Consider the following 22146-nt stretch of genomic DNA (forward strand, 5'->3'; position numbering starts at 1 on the left):
ACTGTCTACACTGTCACTCTCACACCTTTTTCACTAAAATATTCAATCCTAGTCCAGGAGAATGGATATGAAACTCTCCTGTGTGTAAACAGAAAGACACACTGAATATCACAGTGCTATGCACCTGAGTATCTGCTGTCTAACTGACTTGGGCTCTTTTATAAACACCAACCAGTGCCATACAAAGGCAGCTGCAGGGAAAAGCAATTACATACTGCTAAAAATGGGGGCAATCAGACGAAACACAGTCTATGGTAGCAGTGACACAAGCTAAGCAGGAGGTATGGATAATATGGGTAAGAACCATGGAAAAATAAATACCGTGATTGAACTTGAGGCCAATGCAAACAGTTCAGATTGGCTTCGTACAGTATTCCCTGGGACATCTGATGTCCATATGTCCATTACCAACACTAAGCATGGGGAATAACAAAAGCCAGGCTAGGATGGCTGCAAGAGCACACCCAATGCCAGTTCCTCCCACACCCCGAGCAGTGTAACGGGCTACCGCTGCCAGGCAGTTGGATAAGAAGTCAGAAGCAATAAGAAAAGAAAAGGAGAAAGGACTGAAGTATAAACCGTCCCTCTTTCCTACAAAAGAAAAAAGATTTATACTAGAAAAAGAATGCGGCCACAGAAATGTTAAAATGTAAAGCACAATTTCTTCCCTGTGGGAAGCTTCCAAAAGTATAGATCCTTTACAACCAACAATGCAGTTTTACTCAGAACTGCCAATGCTTCAAGAGCCAGAGGACTGCGGAAGTAAAAGAATTATAGGACAAAGCAACTTCCAAATAAAAACTCTAAATATAACGTTTCAAGTTTCAAACTATGAGACCAAAGCAGAATGACCAAAGGATATGACAGGAATATTACCAGGTTTGATGTCAATGTAAACAAGTCACCCAAATCTCTTTGCTGTCATATTCATGAGACAAAAATTACAGTTTAAAGCAAACAAACAAAGGTAATGCTTAGGTAAAATCATGAAGGACCAACCACACAGCAAGGCCAAAGGTAAGAAACAAAACTATAAAAAGCAGTTGTTACCATCTAGGACTTATCTGTGGTCCTGGCCTTTTCAACGAATCAAAATCCAGTTATTCCTAAATTGCATTAAAATTATCTGAGCTGTGATGCATAAATATATTAGTTGTCAATGACTGAAATGAAACAGAAATAAAATCCAGCAACAAGAACACATGACTATTTTATAGTAAATATCAATGTCATTGCTATTTCAACCTGACTCCCCATTCTACCCCTGAACCCCAAACTTAAAACCAACTACAATTTCTTGAGTAGCTGTAGTGTGGTTAAGAAAAGGAAGCTATGCTTGTTTGCATGGAAACTGCCGTTTCCTCCCTGCCAGAACACTTGTTTAAAAAGTCATGTAATATTTCTATTAAATTGTAAATGCAGCCGACAAGGAAATGGCCTACTGGCAATGTATTACCTTTGTGGCGATGCCAAGGGGCCTACAGCAAAACAGTGTGCATGGTAATTTCAACATGCATTCCCAAGCAACAAACTGTTCTTTACATAAATACCACAGAACCTGAGCAAGATCCAGAAAAAGCAAGGAAAATTTGCCCAAGCTTTCATGCTTGCCTGTATCAATTGTATGTCATAGCTAAAGCAAAATAGAAAAGCATCTACATATGTTCGAGAAGCTTGTGAAGTGGGATCATATAACCCTGGGAAACCTATTGCAGCTTAAATCTGTGTATTTCTTGTTAACCACTGTAACAACTTGCTAATAAAAATTAAGAAAAACTGAGGGTATCAAATGAACTGAAATGTACTAACTAAATACAAGTCCTTAAAGATCATAATGAAACTTATTAACAGGAACATATGTTCAGTATAAGCCACAATTTTTATGTTAAATTACTTCTTTCTTTAATATCATTTATTTGATTACAGAATTTGAGATTAACAAGCCTTTCAATGAAAATGGTGAATTGTAGTATATAAGTCACTGTGATGCTTACAAAGTCTCCCTTATCATGTATTCCTTGCCTTTCACTACAAAGCTCAATATTGTGTAATTATGCTATTTACATGAGCCCATCTGTAATGAAGAAGGTTCTATTTATATAAAAGTGATATTGAAAACTGAACACCTACACACACAATCTGTATGAACATAATCAACACTTCTCTAAGACATAGTAAACAATTCTTTCTGTGTCATGTGTGTGTGTGTGTGTGTGTGTGTGTAAAAACATAATTCCAAAAGTCAAATTTGATATAAAGCCTATTTCTTACAAAAATATTATATATTTTCAAGCATTGTGAACTTGAAATTACAGTCAACTCCTGTCAACATACCAATGTCCAAACCACAAATTCACTGACCTTGTATGTTTTCTGTAACAACTGCCACCTTAGCTCTCCACCCTGGACATCACTGTAACTGAGAATGCAACAGCACGAGCTAATGATTCCCCTGCCATGTCCAAAGCTCAGAACTAGAAAATGGCAATACTCTTGTTTTGATTTCCTTCATTAAGGGGACAGGATCTGAAATACTCAAAAAAATTTTAAATTTATATAGATTGTGTTAAATAATAAATAAAAGGCTGAAAGGCAGGCTACAGGGGAAAGAGGAGTGTTTTAAGCTGTATTTTATTAGCATTTACTGTCAAATTTTTTATTTCCCTGGCCCTAAGTTGTAAGTAAAATATTTAATATTGTAAGAAAGAAGAATCTGAGGTCAACATGTTTCATACCAACACAATAAAAGAATTTTCAAGATAGAAAAGGGAGCCTGGCTCACAGTTGCATAGCAAAAATATTTGATTTTGAATACTTTTATTGATAGGTCACTGTGTCAGGTTCAATCCAAAAAAACATGGGAGGCATGCTTCCTTTAAAACTAAGATCTAGCAGGAAATATAAGACAAATGCCTCATTAAAAGCTGCTAGACACATTCCCTGGAAGTTGTGGGTCAGCCAGCCTGGGGTAAGCAGGTGTGAACAAGAGACTGTCAAACCAGACAAAAGGCAAGGTCATTCTCTTTATTCTCTGGCCTATACCCATGCACGAGTGCATGCACATACTCTCACTCAGTCACGGTCACAGAGACCAACACGTGAGGTCCAGATATAAACATACATATTTTTAAAAACTCCGTTTGTCACCACTAGAAAGGAGAGAAAATCTGTCTGCAGCCTATTATTTCTGCATTATTTCCGTGCTATCTCCAGTAGCCGCTGGAGAGGCCACCTGAGTAGGGTAATGCCTTGGGTGCTGCGTTGGCTCTGATTCCTCCACGGTACCAATGGACAACCAGCACAAAGTCAGAGGAAGGCAGACACTACCTGTTTTTCCCACAGCAGAAATGTTTCCTAAGAAAGAATTGCAACTAGCATTAAATAGGAATCATTATCAGAACTCAAATCATTCATAAAAACTAAAAAATACTGCAGAATGGTATATAACAATTCTACTTCTTTAATGTATGGGTCCAATTCCCAGATATCTATCTCACTCGAGCCTAAGAACTCTGTGAGGTGAACATAAGAGGGGCTGTCACTGCTAATTTGCAGTATCTAAGGAAATGGCTACAACAGTCTGATCCCAAATCAGTCCGAGAACTGAGGCTGCCTAAGTAGTATGCTGATTATGTGTGGTTGATGAGGCCATACCCTATTAAAATGGTCAAAGGGCACAAGATGGCTAACCTGTTCAGGGAGCTTACAGGTTAGCAAATGACCTAAGTTTGATCCCTGAATTCAAATCTTGGTTTTGCTACTGCCAGTTAAGTCATATTAACAAATAATATTAACTCTTTACTTAAAGGTTTCATCTAAGCTATGTAAGATACCTACTGATATTTCAAATATATTTTTTCACTGTCCAATTCTAGTTAGGGCCCTGTTTTTTATCACTCTCAGAAGGTTCTTTTATCTTACCCACCACCCACCACACACACACACACACACACACACACACACACACACACACACACACACCACACACACACACACACCACACGCACACACACACAACCATTGATAACTGCATAAGACTATACAGATCACTAATTTTATTATTTCATTATTAGCTTTACTACCTACCTACCTACCTACAATAGTTTTACATTCTATGTTACAAATGGTAAAATGTGTTTCATGAAATCATTAGTCCAAGGAAAAGCAAAGACAACTGTTTCAAAGGGTCTGAAGGAAAACCGAGAACCAAATAAATACGGTCATTTCGGGGAAAGCAAGGGTCCTTGTAAGCAAGCAAGGATTCAGGTTTTGGAAATCTATCTTCTGCATAACCTGGCTGTTCTCAACACATGCATTCTGGTACTCAAGTTGTGGAATAGCTCACAATACAAGAAAGATTCAAGACTATTTACATAGCAACTTAAAACACATTGTGGTGGGTTGATCTGATGCTGCTTAAATTCTAGTGCAAAATATTAGTTCCTCGAGATGTGGCTGATCTGACCAGCAAATGCTCATATAGTCAAGTGATGTCATGTGAACCTTTTCCCCAAGTTAACTGCTCAGTGACTGGGCAGTGGAGGGAGAAAAGGGGGACAGGAGGTTCCAGAAGGGGTTGCAGGTAAAGGGGGGAAAAAAGATGTAAGAAGAAGCCGCCGCCATGGACCAGAGCCATAGGGCCAGGAGAAACAGCAAGTAAGAAGGGGTTGTGTGGCTGGGAAAGGAGTGAGTCTAGTCTAGATCTGCCCAGTCTAAGCATGTGGCTTATAAATAAAACATCGGGACTGTGTGTCTTTTATGTGGGCTTATTAGGATGTAAACTAGAACTACAATGTATTACTTTTGGGAATGCCTAAGCTTACTAGCCAAAGAAAGTGTGCAAATTATAAGGAGAAAAACAGAAATCTATATGGACTGCAGTTGTCAAGGAAGGCCTCAGACTTGTAAATAAATAGAGGGAGCAGAGATATGGAGCAGCACTGGCTACTCTCCCAGAGGACCCAGGTTTGGTTCCCTGCAGCCACATGGAAGCTCCCTACTATCTATGCCTCCAGGGTCAGGGGATCTGATACCCTGGACTAGCCTATATGGGCAACACACACCAGACATATATACAGGCAAAACACCATGCACACTAAACAAACAAACAAATAAATAAAACCCGAGTTGGGACTTGAAAACCCAGCAGGAGTTAAAACGATAGGAAAAGAGACCAAGGAATCTGTGGTTGTTTGAATAAAAATGGCCCCATAGGTCCACAGGGAGTGACACGATTAAGAGGTGTGGCCTTGTTGGAGTAGGTGTGGCCTTGTTGGAGAAAGCGCATCACTAGAGCACAGACTTTGAAGTCTCAGAAGCTCAAGCCAAGCCTAATGGTTGATATTTCTTCCTCATATCTGACACTCCAGATACAGAATTCCAAAAACCTCTCCAGCACCATGTCTGCTAGCACACTGCCATGCTTCCCACTATGATGATAATAAACTAAACCTCCGAACTGTAAGCAGCCCAATTAAATCTCTTCCTTTATAAGAGATGCCTTGGTGTCATGGCATCTCCTCACACCAATAGAACAATGACTAAGACAGCATCCTAGGAAGATGTTGCAATATAGTATATCCAAAGAACTTTTAAAAGAAAAATACTATACTCTAATATTTTTTCACTATCAAGTAAGTATGAATTCAAACTCGTGAATTTTAAGATCATGAAAGCAGGGGTCACATACTCTAATTCCTTTCAATCTGGTACAGAGGCTTTAACATGGCCAATTTAATGTGCTAAACCACTTGTTTGGGCAAGATTTACAAAGGGTAGAAACAGAATGGCTACAGTGTCAGACTCACCTCTAGAACTTAGCTAAAATGTTGCAGATGAACTGTAAATCTTTCCTTAGGACTTAAGTCCATCTGATCAGGGGATCATCCCATGAGTAATATCCTGCCCAGAGCACCGGAGGTGACTGACACCTGAAGAAGGAAGAGCTCCTGTCCCTACGCTGACTTTGCCACTCTTCATGTTCTTTCCAAATACATGGTTTATGCTATTTTTACTTTTTCATATTGCCAGGGGAGTTTACATGGACAAAGATAATATTCATGGAGTATAACTACACCACTAAAATAATTGTGCTTAAATATATCACTTAGATGTTAAGTATTTTCAATACTGCAGTTATCTGTACCATAGCAGCTTTGTAATAATAAACATAATTCCAATTTACTCCTCATTAGATGTTCAAAAGTATTCCGTTTTCTTCATCTATTTATCACTTGCTCTCCACATCACCCTGTCTATCTTTTCCATAAATATGCATACAAACGTAACTCCCTTTACCCTGCATCCTTTCCTAGGGTAACTACGGCCACTAGATGGCAATAAACATGTATTGTATGTATATACATACACACATATACATGTATGTGTGTGAATATATGCCAGAAAGTCACATATCACTATAACCTAAAACCTATGTCATTGCAAACCCTAAGACAACAACCTATACTTCAGTATGCAAGATATATATACTTCAAATGCAAAAATTACCAAACAAACATATAATACTTTTAATATCAGCTTAAAGAACATACAAAGAAGAAGGAAAAGGCACAAAAAGGTAAAAACTGTAGACTGTGAGTAAAGACTAATTTCTTAAAACCTTTTCCAGTAACCTTTGGAAAATAATCAGCTAAAAAACAAGGAAAGAAGAAAAAGTCTCTTCTACTGAAAAGTAAGGAACCCATGGATACTGGGTGGAGGAGAGGAGTGCTTGCTGCAAACAAACAGCTGTCAGAGCTCTTTCTCACAACTCACAGTTCAGTGAAAACTGGTCAAAACTTGTTATTCATCTTTAATCATCTACTTCTTCTGCAGAGAATCTAAGCTCCCTTTGTCTTTGTTCTATTATTACAAAACTGCAAAACTCAAAACCAATGCTTATAGTAAAATATAATTCTCTTACCCTCATTGGATGTATATCAGCATAAGGAGGTTTTCCTTCTGCCATTTCTATAGACGTAATGCCAAGGGACCAGATGTCAGCCACACAGTTGTAACCTATTTCTTGAATTACCTCGGGAGCCATCCAAAACGGGGTTCCTATTACAGTATTGCGTTTTGCCATCGTGTCCTGCAATGATGTCACATACGCATAAATACTACACAAAAACACAAGATAAAAGGTATAACATATTCGCTAAAACGTGCTATGCTAGTAACACAGATTCTATTCAAAATACCAACAGCTCTTAACTCATCATGATAGGGTGATAGCGATGAAAGCAACAAGCCAAAATATGCCAAGAGATCAATACCTTTTCCCTCTCATCAATGTGAGCATTCTGATGGTAAATGTACGTGGTACCTAGTGATCCTCACATTGTAAACAGACTCAAATATGGCTTCTCAGCATAAGAGTAACAAAGCTACCCTCCCATACCCTCCTAATTATCAGTTTAGTCAGTCAGTCGTAAAAATTGTCAAACATATAAAATTACTAAGGTCAACTTACTGTTAACTGGCCAGCCACTCCAAAATCTGCAAGCTTTGCATGTCCTTCTGTATTGAGGAGAATATTCCCAGCTTTTATATCTCTGTGTATTTTCCTCATAAAATGCAAATATTCTAATCCTTTCAACGTGGATTTTAGAATAGTTGCAATTTCATCTTCCGTTAACTGGAAAAGAATATTTTTAAAATCATGTTGAAATACAATGTTAGATGAAGTCACAGAAGACAATATCAGTAACAAGTCCCTCGTGTGTCTGTGTGTGTGTGTGTGTGTGTGTGTGTGTGTGTGTGTGTGTGTGTGTGTGTGTGTGTGTGTTTCAAGAAATGGTTTCCCTGTGTAGACCTAGCTATTCTAGATCTGGCTCTAAAGACAAGGATGGCCTCAAATTCTGAGATCCACCTACCTCTGCCTCCCGAGTACTGGGATTAAAGGCGTGTGCCACCACAAGGCACAAGTATTTAACAGCCATTAAACCTCTAACAAAAAAGATCAAGGTTAATAAATTACAAAATTCCTGCCCTCTACCCAATGCCATCATTCTATTATTACATGTTACTTATGAAAGATTATAAATTCCTTTAAAATTATCTGTGATGCACATAAAATAAAAATGCACATCCTAAAAGTCACCTTGATTAGAACTCCTCATTTCCCTTATGCCACTACAATTTGACACACTCTACCGAATGAGCTACATATCCAGCTCCTTTTTAAAAAATTATAATAGGACTCTTTCATATAAGGAAGTGGCTCTTGGTGGGACCCTGAATGGTCACTAGAGGAAACAATCATGTCATTAGATGGTTGGTTGCTCAGCCCATCTCATGACATGTGACTTACCTTTGCCCATATATCAGATCAACATAAATGGCTGAGCTACAGAGGAAGGCATACTCTGACAGGAAACAGGTGGTCACAGAAGAAAAAAGGTCAGTGGCAATTGCCACAAGGGAACTAGGCAGAGAACTAGATGAGGTCTGGGAGGCTTGTTGGATATCCACAAGTATCTGACAGACTGCTTTTGGCTTTATGCTTCTAGCATGTTCTGGGCAAGGCAATTCAGGAGATGCCCTGAGGGCTGTCCTGGGGACTCACATACCCTGTACCTGTGTAGTCACTAAACTACACCTCCAGCCCCCATCACTATTATATTACCGTATCAGTGACATCGAAAGCCAGGCATAGAAGAACAAAGATCCTGCAGGTTCAACATCCCTGACAACCTACGGACCTCAAGGGCCCACCTCACCACCTGCCAATACTATCACCCAGAGACCCGTGTCTTTAATTCATAGACCAGAAGGATGCTTAGCCAAACCATAACAACAGTGCTATGGTTTGCCCTGGAGTTATCTGTATTTTGATGCTAATTCCACTGCCTCGAGGACAGCTGCCTAGTCTCCTACTGAGGAATCAGGTGACTTCACCAGAACCTTCTCCCCATTGAATTTGTAAAATACAGGTGAGGGGCAGGTACAGGATAGAAGGAAGCCTGTCATTGGAGGAGAAGGAAGGATGGGCAGGAGAGAAGTTTGAAGGAAGAGGAGGAGACTGGAACGGAAAGGAGGAGGGGGGGAGGGGGGAGGAGAGGAGCTGTGGCAGGAGAATATGGTGGGTGAGGCTAAGAGTCCACGCTGTACCTTCACAGGTTGTTACAAATGTTTTTAAGGGATGGATATGTATTGGGCTTTGTATGTTTAGGTGGGCAACTATATCTTATCAATTGGGTCAGATTATTGTGTTGTGTGTTCTTTTATGTGACGGTTTGAATGTAGGAAAGTGTGCGGCGACAGCAGACACAGGGCTGCTGCAGAGTTGGGATGTGTTTCCGCCACTGAGGTGCCGGACCTAATCGGGATAAAAGACAAAATACATTTTTTATTTTTTATATTTTTACAACAACACAACAAATACTTGGATATGACTGTGTCCTAAAAGGAATTCCAGTGATACACTGCAAGGTTTTGCTTTTGTTTGCTTGCAATGAGATCACTGATCTATGCCCATGGCTCTTCAACCCTTCTACATGAATGGCTTGCAGTCACACTCAGAAAACAGGAGATAAGAGCATCATTAGTGTCATTGTGCCCGCTCTTTATAAACTCTAGATCATGGCCCCCAGTGGAGTAGCATAACTCAATATGGCAGCTATTGTAAAAGGTCTCTCTTTGGTTGGTGGTTTAGTCCCTGGGAGCTCTGGTGGGGCAGAATCTGGTTGGTTAGCATTGTTGTTCTTCCTATGGGGTTGCAATCCCCTTCAGCTCCTTCAGTCCCCTCTCTAACTCTTCCATTGGGATCCCCAGATCAGTCCATGATTGGCTGTGAGCATCTGCATCTACATTAGTCAGGTGTTGGCAGAGCGTTCAGAGGACGACTATACCAGGATCTAGATATAGAGAGAGCAGAGGGGAGGCCCTTGGTTTGTGGAGACTTGATGCCCCAGCATAGGGGGTGCTAGAGAGGTAAGGCAGGAATGGATGGGGGAGCATCTTCTTAGAAACAAAGAGGAGGAAGATGGGATGGGGGTTTGTAGAGAGGAGGCTGGGAAAAGGGACAACATTTGAAATGTAAATAAATAAAATAACCAAACAAAACAGTAAAACAGTATAATAGGCTATATAAGTTTTATAACAACAACAACAACAACAACAAAAGGTTTCTGGTCAGCACATCTCCACTCCTTTCAGACTGGCCACCAAACCCAACCCTGCCTTCTACCAGGACCCCACAACCACAATAGCAGAGAATGATAGATCTGATCCCTCATCAAAGAAGCTTCCTTTTACAGCAGCAAGAAATAAACCATTAAAGAAAGTCATAACTAGTCAAAATGTAGATAACAAATACCAAGGGATCCCCAGGCGAAACTGATAAATCTACAGCACAGAACTGAACCCGAGACTCAGCCGGCATGGAAGAAGGGCGCAAGGCTTGTAAGGGCCGGGAGACCAGGAAATCGGCCTGAGACTGTGTCTTTCAGCTATGGCAGGGGAGCTGCGTCCACGCTGTCTCAGCAGCATGGCTGGTAAACAAGACCCAAACCATTCCAACAGGGGATATCCCAAAGTAGACTGAGCACATTTCACAGAGCCCCACCCCTGGAGGAGGAACTAAAAGCAATTAGCAACTGCTGAGAGAGGGAAAGTAAGGCTAGCCCAGGGATAAGGCTACCCCACAGATGAACTCCGGGACTGATTATCTAAAACCAAGTAGTCAGTCCTAGAAATATATACATGCAGACAAAACCGAACATATCAGCAAACTCTATTAATACATTTATTAACTTACATGTGTATATATGGATAAAGAAGAGAGGACTGTGGATTAATGGAGGGAGGGTACAGAAAAAGTAGGAGGGAAGAGAGAAAGGGTAAAAGATGTAATTATAATTACATTTTCTAAAACTAAAGGTTTCTGAACATGAAATAAGAAAAAAAATTCAAATTCCACTATATGATGAATCTGAACTATCTCTGCCAGGCTCACTGACTGTGTCATGTGACTTCACTGTAGCCTTGCCTCTGAACACATGACAGGCATACCATACACAGCACAGATCACATCAACACAATGCCAATGAACACTGTCAGAAACATGGGCTCAGATTTGAGACTACTGCATCTTAAGCAACATTTTTATTATACTATGAAGAGTTTTGCTTCTAGAAATATAGTAATTTAGAGCAGTGAGTCTCAATCTGGAGGTTACATATCAGATATTCTACATATATATTTGCATTATGATTTATAACAGTAGCAAAATTATAGTGTGAAGTAGCAGTGAAATAATTTTAAGGTTGGAGGTCAGCACAACAAGAGGAACTGAATTAATGGGTTACACTTCTTGCTTTAATTTCATTTTTAAAGGTTACCACATTAATTATGACTTAGAATTATTGCAGAATATCCAACAACTCTGCCATTAGTATGACATATAGGAAGCAGCGTGCTTCTGACAAGACCTCTTACTGATTCATCATCTGACTTTGCAAAAGGAGTTGAAAAGTTCAACCTCATCCTATGAATCTATCGCATAGTAACAAAAGGTTTTCATGTGAAAACAGTCTATCTGTAACAACTAAGTAAGTATACATTCATTTAGACAACAATCTTTTTCAATAAATGTCTATTGTACGGGCTCTACAGATACTGCTGAACATGCTTAATGAAGAGTAATGAGAAAACTAATAGTCCCATGCTTATTAAGCTTACAAATTATTTGCGGGGTTAGAGAGATGGCTCACTCACTAGTCGAGAGCATAAACTGCTCTTTTAGAAGACTTAAGCTTGGGTTCTAGGTAGTTCATACCTCTTATAACTCCATCCAGCTCCAAGACCTGACTCCCTTTTCTAGACTCCACTGGCACATGTGCACATGTGCACACAAGCACACATACTTGCATATTCTCTCTCCCTCTCTCTCTCCCTCTCCCTATCCCTCTATCAAACATAATTAAAACATTGATGATCTACCTGCATTTGGCTCTGACCTAATAAAGGTGGAGTGGGTAGACAGGAAATTAACTTCATTGTGCTATATTCCTGTCAGTAAGAACTTCCTCACACTTCTCCACGAGTCAAACTGTTCCTCTTCATTTCATATCATCCTCTAATCAAAACCAATACAGTTTCCAATCCCTTAGTGTCTGGACATAAGCAGGCTTTGGTTTTACACTGTGTGATACAGTATTATTTTAACAACTCATTTGAGTGTTGACAATCAAAAGAATATTTGAATAAAGTTAATGATATGTTCCCAAAGGAGACTGCTATACAACAATGAAAGCCCAAGCAACAATGTAATTTCACAAAGCTGAATGAAGAAATCCAGATGTTGAAGCAAAGAATTCTATGAATCTCTATATAAAGCATAAAGAAAGCAAACCCTGTCTGCATGGTCAGCAGCTTATAGCTTATCCCGGTGTTTAAAGGGTGTACTTATCTGATGTTGTCCATATGTTTTTAAGCTTGGATTCTGAATATCTGAATGTGTCAAGAGCTTTGAACCTAAAACATACTGTGGTTTCTGCCGCTTTACTACATTTTAATAAAAGAGGTTTAGGTTTGGTTTGGTTGTTTTTGTTATTGTTGTTGTTGGTTGGTTTTGGTGTTTAGTTTGCTGTTTTTGAGGAGTCTTTCAATATTTTGCTAGATGCTTAAGAATACAATAAGGAAATAACTTTGTCTAATTCTCGACAGGAAAGAAAGCATTCTTCACACTTAGTAGTTTGCGTGTCAACTTCGCAGACTTCCCACATTATGCTTGCTCTTAAAGCTCACAGCCCTGGCAGGAAATCTGTGCCCCTTCCTTTGGCTATCTGACTACTGAAACAAGGGTACGCAAAGGTATTAGAATTCCCCCTCCCAGGAATGCTGGGAAAGGGAAAAGGCTGAAACATGGTTCCATACAGAAAGGAAACTTATCTTGCAAGAAGAAATTTCACTCAGTGCTGACAATTGGTAGGACAGTCTAGGAGTCTAGATAATGACAGATCATGGGAAGAACACACCTCGACCAATTCTATTTAATTAAGCAAACATCTTTCTTGCCTATATTATGCTTAAATTTCGAGTCAAAGCCCCTAAAAATGGACCTGGGGTGGTAATCCCTGAGCCTCTTTCTTTGTTCCTCTTTCTTTGTGTCTGAAGTGAATGAACCTTCTCTCTCTGCTTCTCACTGTACTTGTGTCTTAATCAGTCTCCTGAGAGCAAGTGGATAAGCCTAGGTTTTTATCCTAGCAACCTCAATATCATGCACATTTTAGTATGTTTTAAATAGAATATCTAAAAGTTTATGGGCTACTAAGTGTCTGCCATATCTATGTAAGTTGGGCATGCACAAGCAAAGGTCTCTGCTGGCCTCTTCCACAGAGAAGCTGGTGTGTTGCATTTCAACAACAAAGGCTCCTTTATATTTGTGATTGCCAAAAATTTCTATCTCCTCCCACCTCAAAAAACTCATTTTAAGCCAGAGGTTGTTGGTGTACAACTTCAATCCCAGCATTCAGGAGACAGAGGCAGGTGGATCTTTGTAAGCTCAAGGCTAGCCTGGTCAACAAAGTGAGTTCCAAGACAGCCAGGGCTGTTACATGAAGAAACCTTGTCTCAAAAACAACAAAAAAACAAAAACAAACAAAAAACAAAAAAATTATTGTAAGCACTAAGGAGGAGAAATTTTCCAAAACAGAAGCATGGCATCATCTTAATTTTTGATTTTACATTATTAAATAAAAATTACATGAGGCCATTATTTTAGACTGAGCTCCTATACTAGACACCATGAATCAACAGATTAAAAACCAAATGGAGTCACTATATTAAAGCCCTGGTCCTCTTGTTCTCTTTCTCCTCTCTTGCTCTTGCCTTCCCTTCCCCCTTCCCATCTCCTTCCCCCACTCTCTCCATGTGCTCATGGCTGGCCTCTACCCCTTTATTCCTCTTCCTCCTCTTCCTCCTCCTCCTCCTCCTCCGCCTCCTCCTCCTCCTCTTCTTCTTCCTCCTCTTCCTCCTCTTCTTCCTCCTCCTCCTCTGCCTCTTCTGTCTCCCTCTCTCTATCTCTCTATCTGCCCCCCGGCCCCCCTCTGTGTCTCTCTCTGTCTCTCTCTCCCTGCCTTTCTCTGTCCCTCTACTACCCTTTTAACTCCCCTTCCCATACCCTGAATAAACTCTATTTTATACTAAAAAATAAAAATAAAAAAGTAAAAAGATAAAGCCCAGGTCACAAAACTGAAGCTAAATTGTTATCTGGCAATTAAGCAACTAGGAAAATAAGCAGTAGTCACCAAATTTCCTAAGCGTGTCTGTTTCAAATAACACAAGAATGAAGTTCCCTGGTGACAGTTATAAGGAGACAGTCTCATGGTCCCTCTCAGGCAGTGACTACAGTGTGCAATAGCAAGAAGAACTGGCAAGAACATGTACTGTCCTCCAGTTTCCCCAAAACATGACTGCCCGCCAAGAGCCCCAACAGGCAGCTGACTGACACAGACTCAGATGCTTACTCTCAACCATTGCACTGAAGCCAGAGACCCCTGTGGTTGAATTAGGGAAAGGCTGGAAGAAGCTGAGGAGAAGGGCAACCCCATAGGAAGACCAGCAGTCTCAACTGAGCCAGAACCCTGAGGTCTCTCAGACACTGGGCCACCAGCCAGGCAGCACACACCAGCTGAGATGAGGCCCCTGACACACACAGCAGAGGGCTCCCGGGTCAGAGAAGACGCACCTAACCCTCAAGAGACCTGAAGCCCCAGGGAGTGGGGAAGCCTGGGGGGTGGGGAGGGGGCATCCGCTTGGAGACAGAGGGGTAAGGGGAATGGAATGAGGAACTGTAGGAAGACAGGGAGGGGTGCAACGACTGGACTGTAAAAAAAAAATAAAAGTAATATTAAAAGAAAGAAAATAAATCAAAACAAAGAAAAGGTTTTACATGATAGCAACATATTTAATTACAACAGAAAGGACGGAAAGATGGAAACTTCAAGGTCACCTAGGTATGTCAGAGAAACATAGTCTCAAAAAATTGAAATTATAATTTAAAAAAAAACTTTGGGAGCTGGAGAGATGGCTCAGTGGTTAAGAGCACTGACTGCTCTTCCAGAGGTCCTGAGTTCAATTCCCAGCAACCACATGGTGGCTCACAACCATCTGTAAAGAGATCCGATGCCCTCTTCTGGTGTCTGAAGACAGCTACAGTGTACTTATATAGAATAAATAAATAAATCTTAAAAAAAAAAGTTTAGATAGGGAGGTTCAGTGGTCAAGACTAGCAGTTCAATTACTAGAGGGAGGCAGAGAGCCAGAGAAGGGAGGTAACTTTAACCTAACCAGAAGGGGCTGTCTAGAACAGTGGTTCTCAACCTGTGGGTCACACCCATCTGTTATCAAAAAATAAGGCCAACACTCATCTTCCTAATACATGGAATTTCATTTTGAAATCATCTCTGGTTTAAATATTTTATTTATATAAAAATTATAGCTTTACCCAAAGTGGCTAGATTTCAAGTAGAAATAGTTCCATTATTTCATAAAATTAAAGGTAATAATGGTGTTTCATATCTATAAAAAAATACATCAGTTCAAGTAGACACTGATTCAACCATTTAAAAAAAAAAGTTCAGTGTGTTGGTAGTTTTGTGTTAATTTGAGTCAAGCTAGAGTAATCTGGAAAAAAGGAACCTCAGTTGAGGAAATGCCCCTCCCAGTCAGCCTACAAGCAAGCCTGTGATACATTTTCTTATTGGATGATTGATGTGTGAGTGTCTAGCCCTCCATGGGATGTGCCACGATTAGGATGGTGGTCCTGGGTAATAAAAGGAAATAGGGGGAACAAGCCAAAAAGCAGCACCCATCCATGGCTTCTGCCTCAGCCCCTGCCTCCAGGTTTCTGCCATGGCTTTCCTCAGTGATGAACTTAAAAAGTGTAAGGTGAAATAAGCCCTTTCCCTCCCCATGTTGATTTCTGGAATGATGCTTTATCACGGCAATAAAAACTGTACAATCAGATTATACTGAAAACTTTTGGAAGGAAAAAAAAACCCACAAAGATAATCTACTTCCAACAGAAGGAAATACTGAGGATTTCAGCTAGAGGATGGAAAAGTCACAGATCAACTATCAAACTACAGCTAATGCTTCCTTCCAATTCCTTCAAGTGGAAATTATCAGCAGGAACACTCTGTTGATGAGTTTGAATAGATGATTCTCAATGCATTAGGGTTTAAATTCATTCTAACACTAGATGAACTGGCAATGTCCTTTTAAAATCATTTTGATGACATTTTATAATTTGTTCTGAAAGACAGAGACACAGAGAGAGACAAAGTCAGACACAGAGAGAGAGAGAGAGAGAGAGAGAGAGAGAGAGAGAGAGAGAGAACAAGAGAGTGCACAAGAGAGTGCATAAGCCATAAATGAAGCACTCAGCAATCAGGGATGGAAATAAGACGTTTGTAGCTAAGCTAATACATTAAAAGACGGAAGTCTACATCTGGTTTCAATCTTACTATGAATTCCCTGGCAAATTTAAAAAGAATTTCATTGTACAAAAACAAAAAGATGGTTTTGATAGGCTTTAGTCCTCTGGTTACTTTTGTTTCTAGAGTCATATGATTAGTATAATAATATGATACATTTAATATGTCACCATGTATATGGTTTTGATAAAAAATGCACCCACCAACTTGTCTCAAGGGCAAATGCATAAATGATTTTAAAATAAACAGAAATCCTTAATGTTTTTAGTCAGTTAAAAACCAATGCAAGTGAAGTTTTTAAGTTTATACAAAGTTAGGAATTTACATTTTTAAAATGAGTCAAAAGTTAACTCATCTTCATTTAATCATTGATGGATATGAAACACTGTATCTATTACTTATATACTTATTACTCTTAGCTCACAAGGATAATAAAAGTCATTGTACTAGTGAAATCTAAAATTATATAACAAACTATAGTACTAAGTTTTACAATATGATTTTTGCATAGGATCTTTTTAAAAATGTGTGTGTGTGTGTGTGTGTGTGTGTGTGTGTGTGTGTGTGTGCGCGTGTGTGAATGCACATATGTGTACAGGAGTTTGCATAGGTCAAAGCATTGGATCCCCTGGAACTGAGATTATAGACAGTTGTGAACAGCCATGTGTAATGAGAACTGAACTCAGGCCCTCTGCAAGAACAAGTGTTCTTAGCTGCTTTAGCCAACACTCCAGTTCCTTTGTATCAGATCTTTAAAGAGCTAGCAAGATGGGTAAACGTCTTGCTGCATACACTTGATGTCCTGAGTTTGATGCCCAGAACACATGGTGGAAGGCAAGAACGGACTGAAAATTATCCTCTGACCTCCACATGCCTTTGACTGCTACATACACCTCAACTCGCTATATATCACACAGGAACACACATGTCATTAAACAAACAGATCAGAATGAAATAATATAATCCTAATAGTCCTTTAAGCTGGATCAAATCTTATCTCTTTCAAAATATGGCCTTACATTACTCAAATCAAATGTATCTACTCACTGATAACAACGTTTGAGTTATTACCATCCATTACTCAGTACCTATTGTTTTACCTAATACTCAAACATATACATAGAGGTGAGGCACAGATGGACTAAAGCCCGCTCCACTGTCTCCTTCTTCACCACATTCAGGACAGTTGGTGAACAAATGGCTGTGATACCATGAGATGCTATGGAAACACTGTACGACAGCCTTCCTTAAAGCTGGTCATGCAGCAAAACCAGCACTCTCAAACCCGAGCCATCGAGCATCCCCGTCCAGGCCTTGTATGGCCCTGGCTCTTGCCAGCCTTGGCTGCCATCTTACTGTACTGTCGTCCCTATTCGGGGAAGCTTCACAGCTGAAATAACTAACCTGACTCTTGAAGAGTGGGCAAAGTTTATCAAGTGTCCAAGGAGAGGAAATGAAACATGAATAAAACAAAAAACAAAAACAATATAGTTGTAGATCATCACAGCAGGCAAACTAAGACAAAAGACATGCACTGCATGTTTCCTCCAATTCCAAAAAGTGAACATTAAACAGAGATGTGCCAGGAGCTGGTAAGACGGCTCATGAGTAAAGGTGCTCGCCACTGGGAGTGAAGCTGAGTCGAGTCCTCTGAACCCACATGGTGCTGTAATGGAAGAAGAAACCTGACTCCACAAAGCTGCCCTCTGACAGTCATGCCATGCATGCATATACCCCCCCACACAATCAAACAACAAGCATTCTAAATAAAAATAACGTGATTAAAGTACATTGTGTGCATGTATGAAAACATCACAATGACAGTCATTACCTTCTAATCAATGCAGAATAGTGTGTATGTAGACACACACACACACACACACACGTACATACACGTGTAGTCCAGTATCAGTGACTAGTGTTTTGAGGTTTGTTTTTTTCTGCAACAGAGCATATGGGACAACAGGACAATGGGAGGGCGATGCTTCACACCCTAACAAATGCTCTTTGGAGTACTGAACCACTCTCAGACACACCTAGAAAACCAAACACATCAACTGGGGACGGAACTAAAACCCAGACTAACACGTTCAGGACTTGGGTTTGTTCTCTGACAGCGGAGGGGAAAACCAACGCCTAATGACTCAGGAAGTCCCACTTCTCTGAATACATTCAGTGACCATTAAAAAGAACGAACACACCGATACTTATGCACAGTGGTTTGGAGCTTTGACTTGAATGGCCAGAAACCAGAGCTGGAACTCATTTTACCCAAGGGAATGAAAAATACATAAGCATTCCACTACACTCCTGTGCCTACTATCATCATTTCCCACGTGTTTTAAAGCTATGACTTACAACACCTAAATAAAAAGAAAAGTATCAGCTTCTATACAAAACACTCCCTCTGCCATGATTCAGTATGAAATGCCCCAAAATGACTGATATTGAAGGCTTGGTACACAGCTGGGGTTACTATCTAATAGTCACTAGATCTTCAGGGATTAGTCTATTGATGGAAAGACTGACAGTGGAATGGGCTATTAGGTAGTGGGGTCTTACTGGAAAAACTAGGCAGCTGTGGGGCACGACCGTGAGAGACGTGTCATGCCCTGCTCTTCTTTCCCTCTGACCTCCAGCCCTGAGATGAGCAGCTTTACTCCCTGGGGCCTATTATGATCCTTCTGCCTTGTCACAGCCCAACAAACAGGGCATCCAGCTGAACACCATGCGCCCAATTAACCTTCCTGCTTTGTTTAACTTCTGGTGTTTTATAACCATGATGAAAAGCTAACATTCTCCTCAGACCCTAGTACACAGATGAGCTCACTGCAGCACCTCTGATTAAGAAAACTGCTATAACCAGAGGCTGGGAACCACAAGGACTTGAATGTATTGAGCAGACTCTCCAGAAGAATTCACTCACCACTGAACAGGAACAACAGACTCTTTCTGAAGAAGTTAGGAGCACAAAAGCTGTGACAATCAGTGCCACCAGGCACTGCTACCAAAATTTAGCTTTCATTGTGGAAGCTATTTTTGAGGGGCTTTTAAATTTTTTTTAATTCTTGGTGTATTTTAGGAAACTTTTTGTTTTGAAAACATGCAAAAAATTGTTCTTTTGGCCAGTCTAGCACATGGAGCTCCTACTAACATATTCTGACTCCCTAATAAGGCCGTCACTTCGCCATCTGCAGACCATGTCCTAGTCAGCCATCATAGCCACAGGGTAAGTCAGCTTCCACATCACGTCTAAATGTGTCCATTGACTGCTCAGAGAAAGCACAGCCTATTCTGAGCACTGAGGTCCAGGACATCATTCTTTCCTATGAGATCTCTGACTGATAGGTAGAATCCAGGCTGTTGGCAGCCATCTTATAGCTACAGAAGAAAGAGTTGGGCAAAGCTTACATTACTATGGTGGTATCATGACAGACAAATTCTACTCATTCTTTCAACCCTGAATCAAAACACATCCAGTACTAATTTTACAAAGAATTAACACCTGCACTTGGGAGACAGAGACAAGTAGATCTCAAGGCCAGTCTAGTCTAGATTATGAGTTCTAGGGCAGCCAGATCTCTGGAATGAGACTCTGTCTTTAAATAAATAATGTAAAAGTATGATGTGCTTTTCTATAACTTATGACCAATAGTTGAAACTGATACAATACCTAGAAGCTAGCATGAAAGAGAGAAGTCCCTAGAAAAGAGGGACTAAATTTTGTATAAAAACTTGACTCCAGAAATGCTAATGGTTATTTCTGAATCTATAACAATATAAGAACTCTGAACTGACTCCCATTTTCTGCCTCTAAGCAAAATGAATGTAATATTTGGGGCCAGTGAAAGTATAATAAACTTGTCTTTTATAAGATGCACGAGGATTCTTAAAAGGTCTCCGTTTGGCCACTTTGCCTATTCTGGCCAAACTACATGTTTACTTCAAACTGAACTGATACTATGTTCAGATTTCATGTTAGAAATCCCTCAATGACTCAGCTTCCATTATTTTTTATGATACACAATATAATTAAATAGGATAGTGACCTAAACCCTTCAAAAGTAATATGAAAGCTTACATATAAAACTTTATCCGAATGCCAATCAATCGTCATTTTCCAACTTATGATCCAAATTCTTCTCCCTCTCTCTCTCCCTCTCCCTTGGTTAAAAAATATAACCTAACAAGGGCTCTTGGGTATTCAGAATAAAGAGCAGATCACCATTCCATATCATCCCACCCAAAAGAAGAGATCTAAGAGTATAAAGTATCCAAAGTTTCAAGCAATAAAGAGTTACAGGACTCTTTTAGAACAACACAAACCTTCCTCTCAGCATACGTTAGGAACATAACTAGAATACTTTAACTGTTATTACATATAAGAGGGCAAAAAAAGTTTGTCTTTCATGAAATCTGGGCTGCACATGTCTGGCAAAGAAAAAAAAGGTTAATAATCTTTCACAAAGTCCCACAGCTAGAGATCTAAAAATGAAAGCTTTCACTGCTTACACCACATGTAAATACACATCTACATGCTGCTTCTAATCCCTTGATCTGCAGAGAGAGAACTGACAGTGCACTGTGAAAACGGTCAGTGGGCAGACATTTAAAGTCCTTTCCCACATGAAAAGAGTCCTGAAAAAGAGATCACAAAACACCAGAAAAGCACTCAATATATAAGAGGTTGTAAATCCAGTATGAACTGTATCTATTACACAAAGAGAAAGCACTCAACAAAGTGAGTGGGCAAGACAGACATGAATTAAACCAGTCACACACAGGCAGATATAAGCCCCCAGAAAAGGACATTATGGAATACAAATCCGCAGATATCAAAAGACATCTATTATCAGCAACAATATAACTGTAAGGCAAATTAAATTATAATAAGAATTTGGTATACTTTGAAGAAAAATATGTTTAAGGAAGCCCATAACTAATATCAATATGGTAAATACATTTAAATGCTCTAAATCAAGTGTTCAAATCAAAGCTACTATGAACAAAGCATTAACACTTTGTTTTTATAAAGCATTAATTCTAAGGCTAGTGGGATCTTCAGACATTGTACACTTGATCTTAGCCAAAAGGTTGAGAGTCGATCTTGAGATTGAATATCCAACCTGATTTTACAGAAGATACTCTTACTATGCCTACAGATATAACAGCTTCTTTACTTTTTAGTTAACAGTAATGCAAGTCTACTGGTGAGTGCTAAAGCTCTATCCTTGGGCCTGTGGTCCTCTGTACACCTCTAAGGAAACCTACCTGACAGGTACATTCATGAGATGACAGTACTTTCTGTAGTCTACAAGGGATGCTAAGCTGTCGACAATGTGTATGAGCAGGCTTTGCTGTGCCAGAAGCTGCTCTGACAGGTCAGTCACTCAGGTGTTATCTTTAAAAACACTCAATGAGTAATCATGTCACTGCACTCAATGCAGAAACTAAGTCACAGCACAGACATGACTTTGACCTTGGAATTCTGGTCTGGATTCCATGTTTTGGACAACTATAGCTCAGATTTACAGGGCAGGTTTTTTCTGTCCTCCAAGCCTACTTTTACTTCTTGTTGACTCCTTTTTCCTTTGGAAAAAGGATTAACCACAGTTCTTATCTCATGAATCTTATGATGACTAAATGCTGTAACATAATATAAAATATTTAGCAAAGTACGTGACATGTAACAAGTGCTATGCAA

At 39.8% G+C, this 22146-nt stretch overlaps 1 protein-coding gene across 8 annotated transcripts in view; it reads right to left on the reverse strand.

The window, feature by feature from the left end:
- Positions 1-22146, reverse strand: part of Stk3 (serine/threonine kinase 3) — a 270132-nt gene that overhangs the window by 187347 nt on the left and 60639 nt on the right. For 6 of the 8 annotated variants that reach the window (XM_039079865.2, XM_063264222.1, NM_031735.2 and 3 more), the window contains exons 5-6: positions 7472-7636; positions 6923-7090 (exon numbers count right to left, since the gene is read on the reverse strand). The exons of the other annotated variants lie outside the window; for them this stretch is intronic. In XM_039079865.2, the coding sequence (XP_038935793.1) occupies positions 6923-7090; positions 7472-7636 (333 nt within the window). The remainder of the gene's footprint in view (positions 1-6922; positions 7091-7471; positions 7637-22146) is intronic. 8 annotated transcript variants of the gene reach the window in all.

Source organism: Rattus norvegicus, chromosome 7, assembly GCF_036323735.1.
Source record: "Rattus norvegicus strain BN/NHsdMcwi chromosome 7, GRCr8, whole genome shotgun sequence".
Lineage (NCBI taxonomy): Eukaryota > Metazoa > Chordata > Mammalia > Rodentia > Muridae > Rattus > Rattus norvegicus.